Here is a 17446-nt window from a genome sequence, read left to right on the forward strand (position 1 = left end):
AAACGGGTTGTTGGTACCAATCCCAAAAGTCTACAGACATCTGGATGGATGAGAGTCAGACACAAGCACTTCTGCATGTTACGGAAAAGAAGGCAGCAGTCGGGATTACATTTGTTTTAGAAGTACTGCTCGGTACCCTGTTTATATGAAAACTGCCCGTTTCTTTAAAACCTGCATTTGTTTATTGGCAAAAAATGAATGGCAAAAAATATCTAGGACCACTGCTTATGTTGCAAAGGCCTAAAGGCTCGTGGAGTAAAAAGTCTCTCCGACTAAACCAGAATGTTTTGAGTTGTTTTAAAAGGTGAAGGTCCGAGAAAAGAATTAAGACGGACCACGACAGTCCACACTCTGATATCAGTCGGTTAAAAGCTAGAGAGATTTTCCAGAAAGTAGAGTTTATTTGAATGCGATGTGCTCTACAAACCTGTATAATTTGTTATGGCCGATACAGCAATACGGGATCACACGACATGATTTCTGCTACACTGAATAATAAGGGTGCCAAAATTATAGCTTGAATGTAACTGTTGGTTTCAAAAGCATTTATTCTGTGTGTGTGAGAGAGAGTAAGAAGTCCGTCTCCAGCTCCTCTCTCTGGCTGGAGAACATGCCGTTTCAGCTAATCAAACCATTATTACAGCCCACTAACGGAGAACGCCATTACCATAATGGGCAGTTTCATCTGATTAGTTATGCATGATCCAGATACGCCAACACTGGGCAGAGAGAGAGGAGGGAGGGGAACAGAAGAGGTGACCCTGATCTGATAAAAAAAACATGCGTCTACATGAAATCTTAAAAATAAACAGCTACAACCACTAAAAACTCATATTTTACACACAACACTCCTCAGAACATTGTTGCATAAACATGAAGAATTAATGTGATTCAATACAATACTACCACTGTCCATCTATGGATGAATGTTATTTATTGATAAATATAATAACCACGTTTTTCCTGCTAGAACTGAACTCGTCTACACCCAATTCAAAGAGCCACTGTTGTTTTTGTCCCGGTGTTCACAGGCAACTAATTATTTCTAGTCTTGGCTTATAAATTACAAACTTATGCAAACATGTTCTCTAATTTCTGAATGACATTCAGTCTACAATGCTTAAGAAAGGCTGGGACAAATTTAATATGATACTTTATATCCATCGAGATATGAAATGAGCTATATCGCGATGGAACATTTTGGCCGTATCGCCCAGCCCGATGCTACCGGCATAAAAGAAGCAAGCGATTATTCTTTACGACCAATCAAAACGTACACGTCGCCATTAAAATGGCACTACTTGTTTTTCCATTTCCGGGAGCGTGAATCTGTCGAGGCACCTTCGTGCTGGCATTCTGTAGCTTGTGGTATCTTACACAGAATAAACACAGCTGTGTTTGGGGCTTGGGAGACGGTTTTTCGCTAAAGAGTCGCGCCACAGCCGCCCCAGCAACAGACCGCTAACTAGCTGCCTTTCTGAGAGCTATCTGGCTGGATATTTATGTGAATGGAGGGCTGTTTGTTTGGCTGGTTCACTTGAGGACCGCCGGGCCGCATGAAAGAACTGTAGCTCAGGACAATGACGACGATCTGAGGCCGCCACCGGCATGTGCCACGTTGGGTCAATTGGATTTGTTCCATTCTTTACCAAATTAGGCATATTCGGCAATTTTTTCAGAATGACTTAATGGCAGTCATTTCATTTCAAGACGCACAACATTCAAGGAATAAGCTGGCTAAAAAATAAATAAATCACCGGTAACTTGGCAACGGTCGGGTCGGTTGTGCAGCCGCTGTTAACTGCAAGTGGCCAAACTCGGTCTATCAATGGCTCCGCTTACTGTGCTGCCCAACTGCAAATAGGACCGCGAGCTTTCCAAAGGGTTATAACAGAATGAGCAGGCAGCTGGTCCTCTTGGTTAAACAGGAACAGGCTGCTCTTTGACAGGCCTGTCACCAACAGTCAGCGTGGGTCACGGCAAACCTGGTCTCACTCAAATAAAGAGGACGATCTTATCGGGGATCCTAAAAAAAGGTAAGTACCACTCAATTTGAAACATACACAAGTGTGAGCGTTAATAAAGTTATAAACTTGTGCATGTGGTGGAAAAAAAGCAACTTGGGTTACATTGACAAAAAATAAAAAACCTACATTATGATGATACAAGTTAAAGTGAATGAACTGTTTTGTTCATAGCTCTTTTGGCAATGGATGCAAGCCTACTAATGTAAGATATGCATATCTTTGAAGTCTGATAATATATCTCGCCTGCAGCCCACCCAGCCAGTCGTCTTCTTACCAACACTTTCGGTTAGCACCAATACTAAGCAGTCAGCGGCACGGAGCCATGCTGAAAGGTAGGGTGTGTCTCTCCAACTAACCAGATGTAAGGTGTCGGCATAAGATAGAGAGAAAAAGGAAGCGCAGAAAACGCATAAGCAAAGAGGTGAGACGCAGGCGAGAGAAAGGAGGAAGTGACGGAAGAGACGGAACATCAGAGAGACAGAAGGCGAAGCTCAGGGTGCATAAAAGACTACCTCCACCTGGACCGGCACAGTTATGAGACAAAAGAGACACAAAACACTGACTTCTTGTTTGATCTTTTTTGGCACATAATGTCCCACGTTCTACTGTTCTGTGCGCCTCCGAGCCCATCCCACAGTGTGTACACATCTCAGCCCTTCACGCAGACAAGAACAATGGTCGACCTTTGACTACTTCACTATGTAGGCCGGTTTATGGTGTTCAACTGAAGACCGGCTTCTTTACGCATCTTCTCCACAGGCACCGGGAAAACCTGGGCTGAGAAATGATAAGTCAACCTCTGAATTGTATTGTGTTGGTTAACAACAGCCACAAAATGACTAAGAATGCCTGGAAATAAATTACAGTTTGCCCCTGCACTATAAGGCCACATTTAAAAGTTGAAGAAGCTGCTTTGGGATCTGATGATACTACCAAACTCCCAATTTGCTCCCATGGGATCCCTAACCCCTGCTACCAGGTGCAGATTATCCCCATTAACCCTGGCACACCTGGGCCTCCTCTGTCTCCATATCCTCTCCTCACTACTTCCCCTCACTTTCTACTATCGGTTCTCTCTCCATGTTCCACCCACACACACACACTTCTGCTGTACACCATGGGGATGGCAGGTTCAGGTGCGCAGCTCAAGTGACCCAGGGCCATTGCCACAGGCAATTTAATCAGCAGCTGAGTCCATCCACTCCTAAAACTCAAGGCTTCTTCAGGGTTTGGAGACGGCGAAAGCAAAGCGGCTCAATCGAGGACTCTCCTCAGCACACCATTTTGGGAATTTATGATGTAAATAAAAATGGTTACACTGCACGTAAAACAAAATTCATGGAGAGAAACTTTTTTTAAGTGCAACATGACAGGCCTAATTCCCAAGATAAGTACCGTAGTTCAGCTTCAGCCTCAGACGAGGATTCACAAACGCATTCAGGTCAATACCAACATGAGGTCAAAGACATTTTTTGGACCCCCGTCTGCTCGGGTTTTTTTGTTCATGCAGATTCCTTCATAAATGGATACTGCAGAAAAAGCTTATTTTTTTTTGAAATGGCTACGGTCTAATCTGACAGATTAAAACTGTAAAATTACACCGGATGTACACAGTATGTTGTGGGTTGGGGTGTGCGCCCCCCCCCCCCCCCCCAAAACCACAGTTTTCTGAGGCTGCTGGTTTTAAGATAACCCCAAACTACTGGGTTTCATTCACAATTCCTGAGATCCCATTCAGAACCAACTGTGACTGTAAAAAAACAGCTACGACTCTCTTCGGTTAAGATGGAGACAAAAGGGAACCAGCTGGAGCCGAGGAGAGGAGAGATGGAGGCCCGTGTGATCTCAGCAGCAGGCAGCGAGAGGAACCGACTGCGACCCAAAAAGATGTGGCACACAGGATGGTGGGGGATTACGTCATCGACAGAAAGGAGGACGGCTCATCACAGCGAACCAGCACCACATAGTTAACGGCACATTTTCAACCATTTACTTTGCAACAAAAATAAGCGACTTTTTTTTTAGGACGCATGGGTGACTAAAAAGCAGGATCTTACCCCGTACACACGGGGCCTCGTGTGACATTTCTAGAATGTGACACGTACATGAGAGCACGCTGTAACAAAACGGTGGTTCACCCAAACATTTACCAATGAATGGAAAAACCTTTACCTCCATTGAACCCTAAAGGGTCCGTCCTCGCTGGATCTATTCACCGCTGACGATGATGGAAAATAAACACAGTAGCTCAGTGAAACACTTCCACCGAAATCACTCAATAACCACAAATGAATTGCTGTTCGGTTGCACGATGAAAGGAATGTCATCTTTACGCAGCGCTTCCATTTAACGCCAACTGGACTCTGTCATTAAAGGGCTTATGGTGCACTGTGACAGTGAATGGGATGTTAACGGTCCATTTGACTCCAATAGAAATACCGTAGACTCAAAAAGAAGCTCGACCGAAGTTACATTAATTCGACAGACTCACTGCACACCAAAAACTGCGCACACTAGCTTTAAAGTAAGCTGCAAAGATATTGAATGGGCTGAGGAGCAGCTAGCTAAGAAGCGAGCGACACACAACCCACTGGTTTATTAAGGTTATGAAATAAAACGTGTATAACGGCTCTCTGTGTGTTTATGTGAGGTTTCGCTCCTTCACACACACACGTGTGACAACAACACGGGTCATTTGGGGGAGCGTTATCCCGGTGTTATTTCGCAATATTAGCATTTTAGCCAACTTGGATAAAAGTGACAGCGCTAAGCTAGCTAGCTAGCGAGCTAACGTCAGCTGGTGGCCTGCGATTGAGTCTTTTCTTACCGTCATAAACTGCTCCAGGGGCGTCCAGTTTTTAAAGAATATGTTTTTTTTGCCGTATGAGGAAATGTTTTGAGTAGGGGCGACGTAGCCCGAACATCCAAAGATCAGTTCACCCGCTGCCGATGAAACCCGAGCATCATCACAATCACCGTCTTCATCGGTACTCGGAGTCCGGCGCTGCGCTCACACACGTCCATCCAGCAGAGCGGGGCCTCCTCCGGGCTCGACCATGCGACTGGCTCGGCGACGACGGATAATCCACAAGACAGGAGCCCCCGCGGTAACCATTGGCTAGACGCGGCGACTAAGCAGTCAGTTCAGGTCGAGAGAATGAAAAATATATCCCCACGCATGCGTAAAAATGAAGGAGATGTGATCGGCGAAACGGTTACGCGTGAAAATATTTGGACACCCAATCACAAAAATAGGCAAATGTTGCGTTTGAGACTTTCCTAACGTGAGCCTCTCCGTTGTTGTCAGCGTTCCGTGGTCTCTCCGCAGCTGCTTTGCCTGCCTGCCTGCCTGCCTGCCTTGCAGCACAGCAGCGATCAGCATAGCGACGTAATGGCGCAAACCGAGCGCAGAGGGGCGGGGCCACCGAGCGGGAGGCGCGCTGTTTGGGTTTTCTTTTTGAGCGCACCCAGGTAGAGTTTCTCCAAAATATAATCAGAAATATAATCCCACATTGAGTTGCTCTGTAACCCGTATGAAGAGCACAGTGACAGTTATGTTGCAGCTCGTGTGGAATTTGTATGATATGTTGCAGAATGTATTTATTACTTCAGTCAGTAAAACTATGACCATATTATTTAGGCAGTTATTTACCAGTGCACATACAGTAGCTGTCATCTGAATAGCAGAAAATGAGGTGCTGTATTGAAAATGCAGTTTGCATATATATTCTGATATGTATTGTGAAATACTTTTGTGTACCTTGAATATATTTGAACGCTCTATTGTTTTGTTGCACAAACACATTGCAGAACGACATGTCACACTCCTACAAAAATAAAACAGAATTTGATTTCTTTTTTTCATATTAAGGCTGATACTGTTACTTGCACACACACACACGATTTTTATCTTAATTGGAATGTATTTTTAACTTGAATTTCATTTTATTTTTAAAGAGCCCTGTCCCTACGGGAGTCTTGATCTCAGCATGACTATCATTGTGTAACCTTTCAAATTAATATAATAAAAAGTGACATTCAACCCTTTCTTTCTTGTTCTCATTCACGTCAAGTCCAAGCCTGTCCATTCAGACCAAATGAATGCGCAGCCCTGTCATTCATGAGAAACCATAAAGGAAGGAGAGCAACGCGTCGTGAGAGCGGTGATGTGGGCTGTACTGACCTCAAGTGGCTTGAAAAAGAAACAGCCTACAATACAACTAACAATGGGTCATTGTACAGTAACTCTGTTTGGCATACAATGAAGTGAGCAGATGAAGCGGAGTAGTGAGAGCGAGACAATAAGCCCAGTGTTGTTGACATGCATATCCCAAAAGCCACTTTATAGTCGGGGAATAGATGGAGACCTAAAGAAAACACTCAGAGCGCTCACCTTTTTAACATTTCTTATCAGGTATGTATTCATTGATGTTTTTCCCCACTGTGTTGTCAATATAATATTATAAGGGGGTTATTTTGGAAACAAAAATATATATATTTAGCTCACATAATGAGCATTTCTTGAAGAAGGGTGCAGGGTGTCAAAGCCCACAATCTGCTGCATAATCGTGGATATGGAACAAATTCTGCATCTTGCTCAAGGGCAGTCTGACTTGCTGTCAGCAAACAGTGAACCCAAGCTGTCCTGATTAAGAGCAGTCCCGCCACTCCACCAGTTCTGCCATCAGAGTGCTTTATGTGCCTTTTTGTTGCGATTCCATTGAGCCATTGAAGGAAAACACAGCAGGTTGTAGATTCCACTTAGTGTGTACTTCTACGGCACGGTCTAACGAAGGACAATGATGTAAAAAGTTCCTGTATGTCTGTCTACAACACCATTAATCTATATTTAGATCAGTCCACAGGGTAAAGATTGGAACTGTAATTAAAACACCATATCTGCACCTTGTTAATATGCAGAAAGACAACCTAAGGGAACGATATGAGTTCTGAGCCACAATAAGCTGCATATTAAGATTATTATCGCTGAATAAATTAGTTACGGTCATGCAAATAATGCGTGTGTAGAGAGGGTTACTGTCCATAAACGTTATTTGAGAGCTGACCTGAGAGGAATACAATATTGTTGATGTTCATTAAAGTGAACGCAATTAGATATATAGTTATTCATAAAAGGACAAATGGGTGGCTATAGGTAAATAAACCAGGGAAAGAGCTTTTATATAGATAACAATCCAAAATATTTTCCTGCATAATGGATTTACGGCTGTGGGTCCCTTTCCATTTTTAAGAGCCAATCAACAGATTCTACAGGGAGAACAAGTGCAAGGTTTCAAAAATTAGCTGTGGCTGGAAACAATGTGCCCGTCACTCCGGATAAATCACCAAGGTCCAAGATGTATGCATAATCGAGTAACCGGAACATTGTTCGTTAATTTTCAGTGCTGTGATTAAATGACACAATTCCATTCACCCTGCTTGTAAGGATATTGTTGGAAATCTCAAAATCTGGCCAAATAAAACCAAATAGAACTATGCATGGCTAGATACCAATAAGATTTTGCCATTTGGGTGACCCGACCTGTTAAACAAAGTGTTTTGCAACGCTGATCATTCCGAACGGGTTCTAATTGTAATATCTAGAGACAAAGAACAATGGCATCTTATTCTGCCAGACAAAGACTGGTCACTCACTTCGACTCAACATATATTTTATCACATGCTCCGAAATAGGTTTCAAAAATGTTTATTTTTTTTACATTGAGAAATCAACTAAATCATGTCTTCAGTTGGATAAATAAGTCACCAGTCATGCTGGTCACTAAATCTAAGTCTTGTCATTTGTATTGTTCTACTTCATGAGTATAAGAAATTCTTATGGCCAGGATTTCATGCTTCACAAAAAGCTCAGGAACACTCCTACTCTGCTATCTTTTAACAGTCTTCTCAGTGATAAACTTCAGGTGACTTCCTCCCACTTCTTCTCAAGCTTTTTCCTCTCTCATCAGAGTGAGGATGCCTTCCCTCCTGGATGTGTATGATGTGTGTTTCAGCTGAAGGAGGTGAGCGGGAAACAAGTTGCCACTCAGAGCATACATCGCTTCTCCCTTCTGCCCCATCAGGGAGCGCAGTGTCTTGTTTCTGGACAGAATCTTGTCGTAAAACTCCACCCCTCCATTGGCGTAATCACGGGACACGCCCGCTGCACGCCGGTCTGAGTTGTAGTCGATCCACTGGCTGACGGCATCCGAGGTGAGGAAGTAGGACACGGCTCCGAGCCCCAGCGCCACAATGTTCACGCCGCCGCGAAGCAGCGGAGGCCCAGCGTGGATCCCGAACAACTGCTTCATGAGCACGCTGTACACCCAGACCCCACCCAGGCAGACCGGGGCCACAGCAGCACTCATTACAGGTCCTCCGGACTGCAAGCGGGCCGCTTCCCGTGCTATGGCGAACTTCTGCGCATCAAGGGAAAACACCAGCGCCTCCTGTAGAGCCAAGCCGGTATCGCTGCTCCACTCCACCATTTTGCCGTTGATGAAGATGTTGCGGTTGGTGATTCCGCTCGGGTCCTCGGGCGTGCTGTTAAAGTTCGCTGGGATGCCAATTTGGGCCCCGGTAGAAAGCCAAGGGACACCAGCACCAACCGGATGAAACCCAAAGGAGGCGAAGGCAGAGAAGTTCTTGGGTGAACTGAAACCACCGTCCTTCAACACCTACAAATGACAACATGGGAATTTGGATTTTATTGTTTTGTGAATTTGGCTATTCTTCTTACTTCAGCTATAGGGAAAAGGTTGTGCATCCATACAATGCCAGCAACCCTGACGTCATAACCGTTATTGCTGGAATAAACTGCTTTTTAATGGTTTACAATAATTTCTAGGTATAATGTCCTTCGGGTCTTTCATCGCATCTGAACCATCTTGCAAGCAAATGTACAAATCTATTTTAGCTAAACCACTGTTATTAAATGTAACCATGGAGGTCGATTGGACAACACTACCTGCTGGAAAACCTCCTCGAGCTTTTCAGACAGCGTGACCGGTTCTCCTTTGGACCAGGCCTGATAGAGCTGACGGTAGGTGATATCGGGGAAAACGTGGTAGAACATGTTGGCCGCGAAGACCCCGCCACAGCTCGCCACAAGCAGAGGAGTCCTGTACTTCTGAAGAAGCACGGAGTACTTGAGGAAGCGAGACGCCATGTCACGTCTTTGTTTTTGATTGATTTTGTGTCCGTCGGGCGCCACAGGCTTCAACACGAGGCATCTGTGAAGGAGGCAGAAAAGGTTAGGTAGAGTGTGTTAAGTGTCTCTCTCAAGGACCCTTCAGGCGGGGATTTGAACCTTTGTCGTCCTGTTGAAGGAATCTTCTCTTTAACCACTCGGCCTCTGTAACATCACCTTCATCACGCAGTATATTCAGATGGCCTCAGCTAACAGGTGTACATGACAGTCCCTGGTCATTGTGTTTCAGGGTAAACAGAAGACATTAACTGACAGATGGAGAAGATAACAGCAGACACAACGAATGTATAAGATATTACTGTTTGTTCCAGTCCACAGATGAAGACCACTGCAGATATTTAGCCGCATACCAAGAGAGGATACGAGACAGAGCAGCTTGGCTTTGTGTTTTCCTGGTCTTTAAAGGTTCAGTTCACGACATTTTTTATTTGATTTTATAGTTTGAGTGAAAAGGCCAAAGAAATCTCCTGCTTCCAGATGACATTTAAGACCAGATCAATTTTATTACATTTATTTTTGTTATTTATAATTACATTTTACAATAAAATAAATATATAAATAAAATAATTTATATTTTAATAAATAGGCTGCTATTGATAAATAATATTTATAAATAATTGACAATAATAATAATAAGCAATACATAATACATATTTATATAAAAATATTTTATAATAGTTTACGTCTATTTATATACCAATAAATCGCTATATCTAGGCATTTAACGTCACTAAAAACACCAGAAAACAGCCCTAAAATGCCCCCAAAAGTTCCGTTAACCAGCTCTACTGCTGCAAACTGACACCGGGTTTATAAAGTGTATATAGTTTACTCCACATTATCTAACGCTACATTGTAAAGCAACCGCAGCTAACTGACCCGATAGTAAGGAAACGCTCCAACCGGTTTAGCGGTTAGCTCACCGAGTGCACACACATTCGGGCTAAAAACAGGAATTGTCTTTATAGCCAAAAAAACAAACATTTAAATAACACTCACATGCTCTCCACATCCTTGCAAGGACACCCGTAGTTCTCACATGACAGAAAGTCATCGCCTATCCGTAAAGCGATCAGCTGTCGTAACTGCTGCACGACAGTTTTACGACAGAAGCTTTTGAAGAGCAGCTGTATTCAGAAAGAGAGCACGTTGAATTTAGGAGCACAGAATATTAATACAAATGGCAGCATTCCTGACATGTAATAATATAATACAGAAACTAAATAAAGAGGGACTGAGTTGTACAACATGAACCGTACTTAGCCAGGCTAAGAGCTTTCCATTTAACCATTTAAACCACAGATCAATGGCTGTATGATTAATAAACACTGGAAAGATGTCTGCAATGATTTGTCAAAGAACAATAGCAGACTTCACCTGTTAAGCTGTCGACCTTCACACATCCTGATGAAAGCATTATAAATTCACACATCTTTTTCAGAGTTTCAGTGTTTTATTGTTTTAGAACAAGTGTCATCCTTTTATACACTTACAAAGTTGCATATAAAGGCAGTATTTATAACAAAAGGCACTTCAACAGTGTGGCAGATAAATGAAAAACGTAACTGTTCAAGAGAACAATATGTGACCACCACGGTACCGCCGCCCTGATGGTACCGTAACAAAGTCCAAGACTAAGAACAATACAAACACAAAACACAACTATGTAAATTCAAAGTCGAGTCACTCCCTGCGACCGTTTGGTTAGAGAGAAAAGGTCCCCGGTGTAGCTTGGTCAGTTCACAATCATGATCATATTTAGGACCACTCGTATTCATGCCGTTTTGCAGAACATTATTAGTTACTGACATTGCAGTTTTTAGTACATTTTAAATTACACACATACACATTTCCATCATTAATTGTTCCCAATACCGCTGCAATCTAGGCCTACATGTATATCATTTCCATGTGTACATTCTGTTGTGCCCATGTTGCATATACTGTATTCATCAGCAGTGATGACCCCACCTAGAGAAAAGAAAACGATATCTCTTGTTTGATGAAAAAAATAAAACAAACCAAAAAAATGGCGTAATAGTCTGTTCTTTTTTTGACAGATGAATGGCAATTAGCTACAACAAAGGCACTCCAAACGTGTGGCGGATGAATGCAAAAAAAAAAAAAAGTATAGGAACAATCAAAACTACACTGTTTAAAGCAGCAGTATGTGCCCACCACTGTACCACTGCCCTGATGCTTCTGCTAAAGTGCAAGATAAAGAAAAATACAAACACAAAAACAGCAACCATGTTGCCAAATACGTAACTTGAAAATGGAGTAACGCCCTGCTACCACGTGGCTGGGAAAGGCCCCCCAGTGTCGCTTCAGCACACAAGCATGGTCATTGTCAAGACCACTTGTATTCTTTAAAGTTTTGCAAAACAATTTCAGTTTTTTTTTGTATATTTTACATTGCACAAATCTATAAACATACAATGTATATAACTCAATGTTCCCAGCACTGCTTCATTCTAGACCCACACGTATGTGCAGGTGTACATTCAGGTTGTGTTCAGCTTTCCAGTTTTCACAATCTTCATTAATTTGACAATCCCTATACTTTTGTGCTTCAGTAGTGCTCCCCACAAAGACAAAAAATTGTTCCCTGGCTTGAAAAAAATAAGAAAAACAAATGTAAACATTGAGTGATAGTCTCCTCTTTCTTGTGACAGCAGGTTCCTCACCAAACCGCTTTGATCTGGTGATTGTCCACCGGCCGTGTTAGCGTCACGGTGAGATCCGCTGGCAGTATCTTCATTGGGTGGGTATCCCAGGTGTTGATGTACGGGAACAGCCTGTCGGTGAACGTGTGCCTGAAGGTGTGAACGGGTGCGTTAGTGTCTCGATCGAGGACGGACAGCGTCCCTCTGTCCCAGTCCAGCTGCACTCTGACCCGCTTGAGGGGTTTCTTCAGTGGGAGGACAGACACTTGGCATGACGGGGAGAACGCAGACAGTTTTCCTTTACAGAACCTCACCATCCACAACCCAGACGTGATGTTTCCCGTCTTCTGGGCATCCGGTGCCATGACCCCCAGAGCCCACACGCGGTTGCTCCCGACCTCCACGTCCCAGCAGTGGCTCCCCGAGGTGAAGCCCTCGGAGCCCAGGACGCTGAGGTGGCCCTCTATCCTCTCCGGGGTCGCATCGAGACGCTGTTCTGGTCTGCACCTCGCCCTGGTCAAACCTTCAGACAGCAGCAGCTGTGGGTGGGCAGTGTCGGGGTTCAGGATCACAGGGGTGTACGACACGATATGTTTCATCTTGCACCACACGTTGAAGGCCATGTTCCCCAGGTGTTTGGCCATGTCGATCCGGGCCACCGTGACCCGCTCCGGGTCGTCCGGCAGGGGGCGCTCAGCTGCTCTCGTTAAAGCGTTGACGTTAAGGAGGAGTGACGTGTCGTCATCTCTCAGCCCGTCCTCTATGGTTTTGATGGTGCTTTCCAGGGCGATTACCTCACCGGTCAAACCTGCAATCTTATCCTTGATCACGTGTCTTTTACGCGTCTCTTCTTCCTTCAGTGCGTGGATCCTGAAATCTTTTTCCAGATTTAGAAAGTCCTGAAGCACGCTGAACTCTTGTATTATGATCATCTCTGTGCCCCAAGCTTTACTATGAATGGCATCATCCAATTTTTCCAACTCAAGTTTCACGTCAGTAAAGAGTTTCACTTTCTCCCGTGACTGGCCCACGTATTCCCGCAGTTCGTCTCTGTACGACTCCGCGGCTTCGTCCACGGGGGTAAAACTGTGGTTCGTGTGCAGTCTCGAGTCTCTGCACACGACGCAGACGGGCGCCCGGTGGTCCAGGCAGAAGAGCTTGAGCGGCTCCGCGTGCAGGCGGCACACGAGCCCGGATTCCACCTCCAGCAGAAAGGCCTCGCACAGGTTCTTCAGCACGAGGTTGCGAGGCGGCACTTTGGTGAAAGACACCGTGTTGCAAACGGGACACGGGCGATTCAGTTTCGTCCCCCACCATTTCTGCACGCACACGTTGCAGAAGCTGTGGCTGCAGCGGAGAAGAACCGGGTCTCTGAAGATATCATGGCAAATCGGACAGGAGAGCGCATTCCTGGGCGCAGACCAAGCTGGAGCCATGCTCTTCTTTTTGTCGCTTTTTTTCTTTCACTGTTGTTTTTTTTTTTTTTTAAGACTCCGCGTGACACACCTGAAGTTTGCTGCAGTAAACACAACCTCGAGGATATAAAGTGAGGTGAAGTCACGCCCCTTCCGGTGTCCCACCGGATCTCATTTTGATTAAAACAAATGGCCCAATCCCAATGTCCCCTTTAAGGATTTAAACCCTGAACCCTCAGGGATTTACTGACGTCACCTGGTGAATGGCTGAGTGGGAGAGTGAGGGCTGGCAATAAGAAGGAGACAACATATCACGTTACCATGAAAACGACAAAATTATCTTTGATCCTCTGAGCATATTTTATTTGCCAGGCTGAACACACATGTGTCGTCCTCTTAACAGAGACAGTGGCCTTACACTATACACAAGGTGCTATTATTATATATTAGCCATGGTCCCAACTGTTAGTGTTCAGTTTCAGCTTTTCTTCTCTTGTCGAACTAGTTCGGGGACCTAATGTCATGGCTGCAGTTTCCCTCTGGGATTAATAAAGTACTCTATTTATCTGTGGGTGCTCTGAATCCCGTATATTAAGGAGAGGAGAATTACTCTTTGTGACAGTCTTCACTGTAACATTCAGCACGGGAGCATCGATTCTCCGCTACAGTTTGAATGCCCAAGAGTTCCCATTAGCTGCAACTGCTTTACATTTATATTGAACAAACTATTTGAAGTAACAGGTTTGTTTCACTTCAAGAAGGACAGGAAGGGGATCTTGCTGCAACTATTCAAAGCTTTGCTCAGTCATGCATTTGTGCTGCATGACGTCTTTCTGTTGTTCCTCTCAACATCATCAGTTTCCTTTCATCCAATGAAATTAATACAAATAATAAAACCATGACATGTAAACTGTTTATGAGAGCAATAATGCACTCTCCTCGTTTAATACTGTGAATAAAAACCATGGTAATGGCACAAGGCAAGATTTTACTTCTCAATTTTCAAAACACCCTTTTTTCAGGTCACAGTTGAACAAAGGTTAACTTTCAAGCAGGAAACGCATACTTGACTTTGTTGGACAAACAGGATTCAGTTGAAGTGAATGAGGGATGGAGTGAACATTTGCGGAGACGGGTGCAAGTGTGAATGTGCTTTTTATCAGGAAGTCCAGGATGGAGGGCTGGGATTATTCTTCCCTCCCCTGATGTTCCTGAACAAGGAACTGATCTGAGGAAAGTGTAAAACCAACTTAATATTCTACAAACAAATATCTGAATGTTTCTAGTGTGGGGGAGTACAACTTTGCAAATTATGTTGTGCATTTGTCAATATATGGCAAATCTCTCCAAGATGAAAAAAAAGTTGTTTAGACTATGGTTCACCCAGCACGGTCTTTATTTATTTAATTTTTTTCATATGTGGAAGCCAGGCAATAATGTGGCAATACATCAAATTGAATCAAAATATTCCTTCTTCTCCCAGTAAACATAAAATAAAATCATACATTTTGTGATAGAAGAGAATAAAAAATAATAAAACAATGAGGAACAAATCAGGTGGAACTCACCAGAATAACATTAAAGCCGGTCTCCCTCACATCTTTTTCTTGAGCTGCTGCTGTCATCTGTGGGTGTGATGAATACATGGGAACGGTTCATTACAGCCCTATTGGTATTTTATAAGAGACTGCTGCAATTACTGTGTGTTGTTGCACACATGCATATGTTCAAAGCGACACATTTCTCTAGATCAACTCAAACATGCAGGCAATCCCTTGCAAATTAGAAGAAAGGGGAAGGGGGCGAGCACGTAGGTGTGGTTGCTGCTGATCTGTAAAGATGTGTGTTTCCTCTGAGGAGCTCTGAGATGTGCATACATGCCCGTGAGCTGCTGTGAAATTGTAATGGTGTAGCTGAGCTTGGTGCTTATATGCACAGGATGTAAATGAAAGGTGGAACCAGGTACAAAACAGCTGATTTCAATGTGCTGACTGGCTGCACACGTGGTGGTGGTGTCGTGGTAGAGGAGGAAGTGAAAGTTGTGCAGTAACTCATCGACATGGGGCCGTGGATGAACGTTGGTATTCTGATGCCAAATTAGTACGGTGCTGGTTTTGAGCTGGAGGTGTGATGGGGTCGGGTGGCCGAACACCCTTTTAAGAGAATGTGTGTACTTGTAGATTACAGCCCAGCAACACATTGAGCACATTAGGAGTGGGTGTACTTTTTACGTTTTTTAAACCCACTGACTGTGATCAAGAGATCACTCAGACCCATTTTTGAATGTCAGTGTTTTTGTTCATTTAATTTTATTTATTTAGGCAATTCACTTTTGCTTCATCGACAAATTCTCAATGAAAAGTCTATAAAATCAAACTTTATTGATCCCCAGTTGTGGATAATCTGTAAAAGGGAAACTATGCAAGTTAGAGCCTTCCACAGTGAGGACTAGATCCATATGGTCGTCTACATAACACCTGTTGAGTGATGCTGCATCACCAGTACTACAACCGTGTACAGTGATGCGGCCTCTGTAGGACACGCGGTCATTTTAGGGTAAAAAAAAGAACAATTCATCACTTTGCAGTGTATGTGAGTGCACGTATGTGTGTGTGCATATGTATTGTGATCAAGTCAGACCGTGTGATTCAAGTGAAGAAACAGCTCACTACTGTTGCCATGGAAACAGGCAAGAGGCGATGGAAGTGTGTGTGTGTGTGCAATATGAAGGGAAAGAGACAGAGAAAACCCCCTATTCTATTCTATTCTATTCTATTCTATTCCATTATATTCTATTCTATTCTATTCTATTCCATTATATTCTATTCCATTATATTCAAAAATGTGCACAACTACAGGGGAGAATTGGGTGCTCATGACAGTCATGTGTCAGAGATAGGTCAGTCCTGTGATGGGCTGGAAGCATCTTCAAATGTTCCTCTCTGCCTTCTACACAATGCATGCTGGATATAAAGCTACCAAATATTTTAAAAGCTGACCTCTTGCACCGGCACCGGTCCGTGGCATTTTAAAACACGTTGGTGTGTCCATGTGTTGAAGTCAAATGGCGAAATAGTCGGATGTTTTTGAGGGCAGCGTCCTGTACGTTTGAAGAGGAGGCTGTTTGCTGCACATTGTTGAGCATTGGATTCAGTGTCAGTGCATCAGTACTGACAAACACACATAAGTCACTGGTGCTTAATGACCCTTGACACTGAATGTCGATTCCACTTTTCAGCGTGGACATGATGAACACTGTGGGCTTTTTGATGTTTATGATTTGTAAGAATGCTACAAAATATTCCTGAGAATAACAATTTTGAACTAATTATTTGGTGTGTTGTTATTGTGTTTATGGACAGTGGCCCAATAGAAAGGCTCACCCTAACTGACCCTTGCCCTCCAAACGCCTGCAGCATGGAGAACAAAAACGAGGACTTACGCAGGAGACACAAAGTAATCAATTCTCAAATTAAGATCCCATCAACTTGTCGTCCAATCCAGAAGAGTGACCTCTCAATGGATGAATAAATCAGTAACCCAGTCAATCAATTCACCACCTCTTGATTGCTTCTTACAAGTCTTCCAAAGCAGAAATCAATATGTTCTTACGTCAAACAGAGCAAGCTTTGGGATCCCAGACGGACGTACAGGAGAAACAAATGAGTCATTGGTGAGTTGTTAAAAACTGTTTCCATCCTGTTTACCTTTGATTTACAATCTCTCCCATACCCATACCTGAAGAATCGTTAAAAAATGTCAAATTAGATTCTGATAATTATGTCACATTGGCACAGTACAGTAGGGAGCAGGATCTTTACATCTTTAACTGTGTACAGTTAGGTTTAGGCAACAAAGCCTCTTAATTAGATTCAGGAAAACCATCACAAACGTTAGATTCAGGCAACTAAACTACAGCAACACTTTGAGAAAGGGGGGTTGAACATTGGTCTCATGGTTGAAAGTCCTGTGGTTGCTGGACCCATCCACTTCCCCTCCCCTCCCCTCCCCTCCAGTGTCACCATTAGCACCATTTTTTGATTTGCTAATTAGCAAATGTTAGCACGCTAATGCGATTATCTAAGACAGTGAACATGGCAAACAGTTCCATCTTGACATCATCATATT

At 43.6% G+C, this 17446-nt stretch overlaps 3 protein-coding genes across 5 annotated transcripts in view; all 3 read right to left on the reverse strand.

Annotated features, from left to right (window-relative positions):
• Positions 1–5328, reverse strand: part of ptpn4a (protein tyrosine phosphatase non-receptor type 4a) — a 55457-nt gene extending 50129 nt beyond the window's left edge. For both annotated transcript variants that reach the window (XM_079277014.1, XM_079277013.1), the window contains exon 1: positions 4855–5328. The gene's annotated coding sequence lies outside the window, so the exon portion shown is untranslated. The remainder of the gene's footprint in view (positions 1–4854) is intronic.
• Positions 5329–7724: 2396 nt separating this feature from the next.
• Positions 7725–10286, reverse strand: tmem177 (transmembrane protein 177). Of its 2 annotated transcripts, none has more exons than XM_079276698.1 (3): positions 10237–10286; positions 8995–9259; positions 7725–8704 (listed from the first exon to the last, which is right to left on the reverse strand). In XM_079276698.1, exons 2-3 carry the CDS (start codon positions 9193–9195, stop codon positions 7973–7975), a joined length of 933 nt encoding a protein of 310 aa, XP_079132824.1. In that variant the 5' UTR covers positions 9196–9259; positions 10237–10286; the 3' UTR covers positions 7725–7972. The 2 variants fall into 2 exon arrangements, with proteins under 2 accessions (XP_079132824.1, XP_079132825.1); XM_079276699.1 differs by lacking the exon at positions 10237–10286 and adding an exon at positions 9337–9400.
• A 500-nt stretch (positions 10287–10786) lies between these two features.
• Positions 10787–13384, reverse strand: LOC306783289 (zinc-binding protein A33-like). Its single transcript, XM_079276875.1, has one exon. The coding sequence runs from the start codon at positions 13337–13339 to the stop codon at positions 11921–11923; it is 1419 nt and encodes a 472-aa protein (XP_079133001.1). The 5' UTR covers positions 13340–13384; the 3' UTR covers positions 10787–11920.
• Positions 13385–17446: the final 4062 nt, after the last annotated feature.

This window comes from Melanostigma gelatinosum (assembly GCF_949748355.1).
Source record: "Melanostigma gelatinosum genome assembly, chromosome: 10".
Taxonomy (NCBI): Eukaryota; Metazoa; Chordata; class Actinopteri; order Perciformes; family Zoarcidae; genus Melanostigma; species Melanostigma gelatinosum.

Excerpts from the sequence above, each read along its gene's own strand:
- tmem177 (XM_079276698.1), bottom strand. The coding sequence starts at position 9,195 with ATGGCGTCTCGCTTCCTCAAGTACTCCGTGCTTCTTCAGAAGTACAGG. Across the intron at positions 8,705-8,994 it reads TCGAGGAGGTTTTCCAGCAG|GTGTTGAAGGACGGTGGTTT; the intron begins GTAGTGTTGTCC and ends TGTCATTTGTAG.
- LOC306783289 (XM_079276875.1), bottom strand. The coding sequence starts at position 13,339 with ATGGCTCCAGCTTGGTCTGCGCCCAGGAATGCGCTCTCCTGTCCGATT.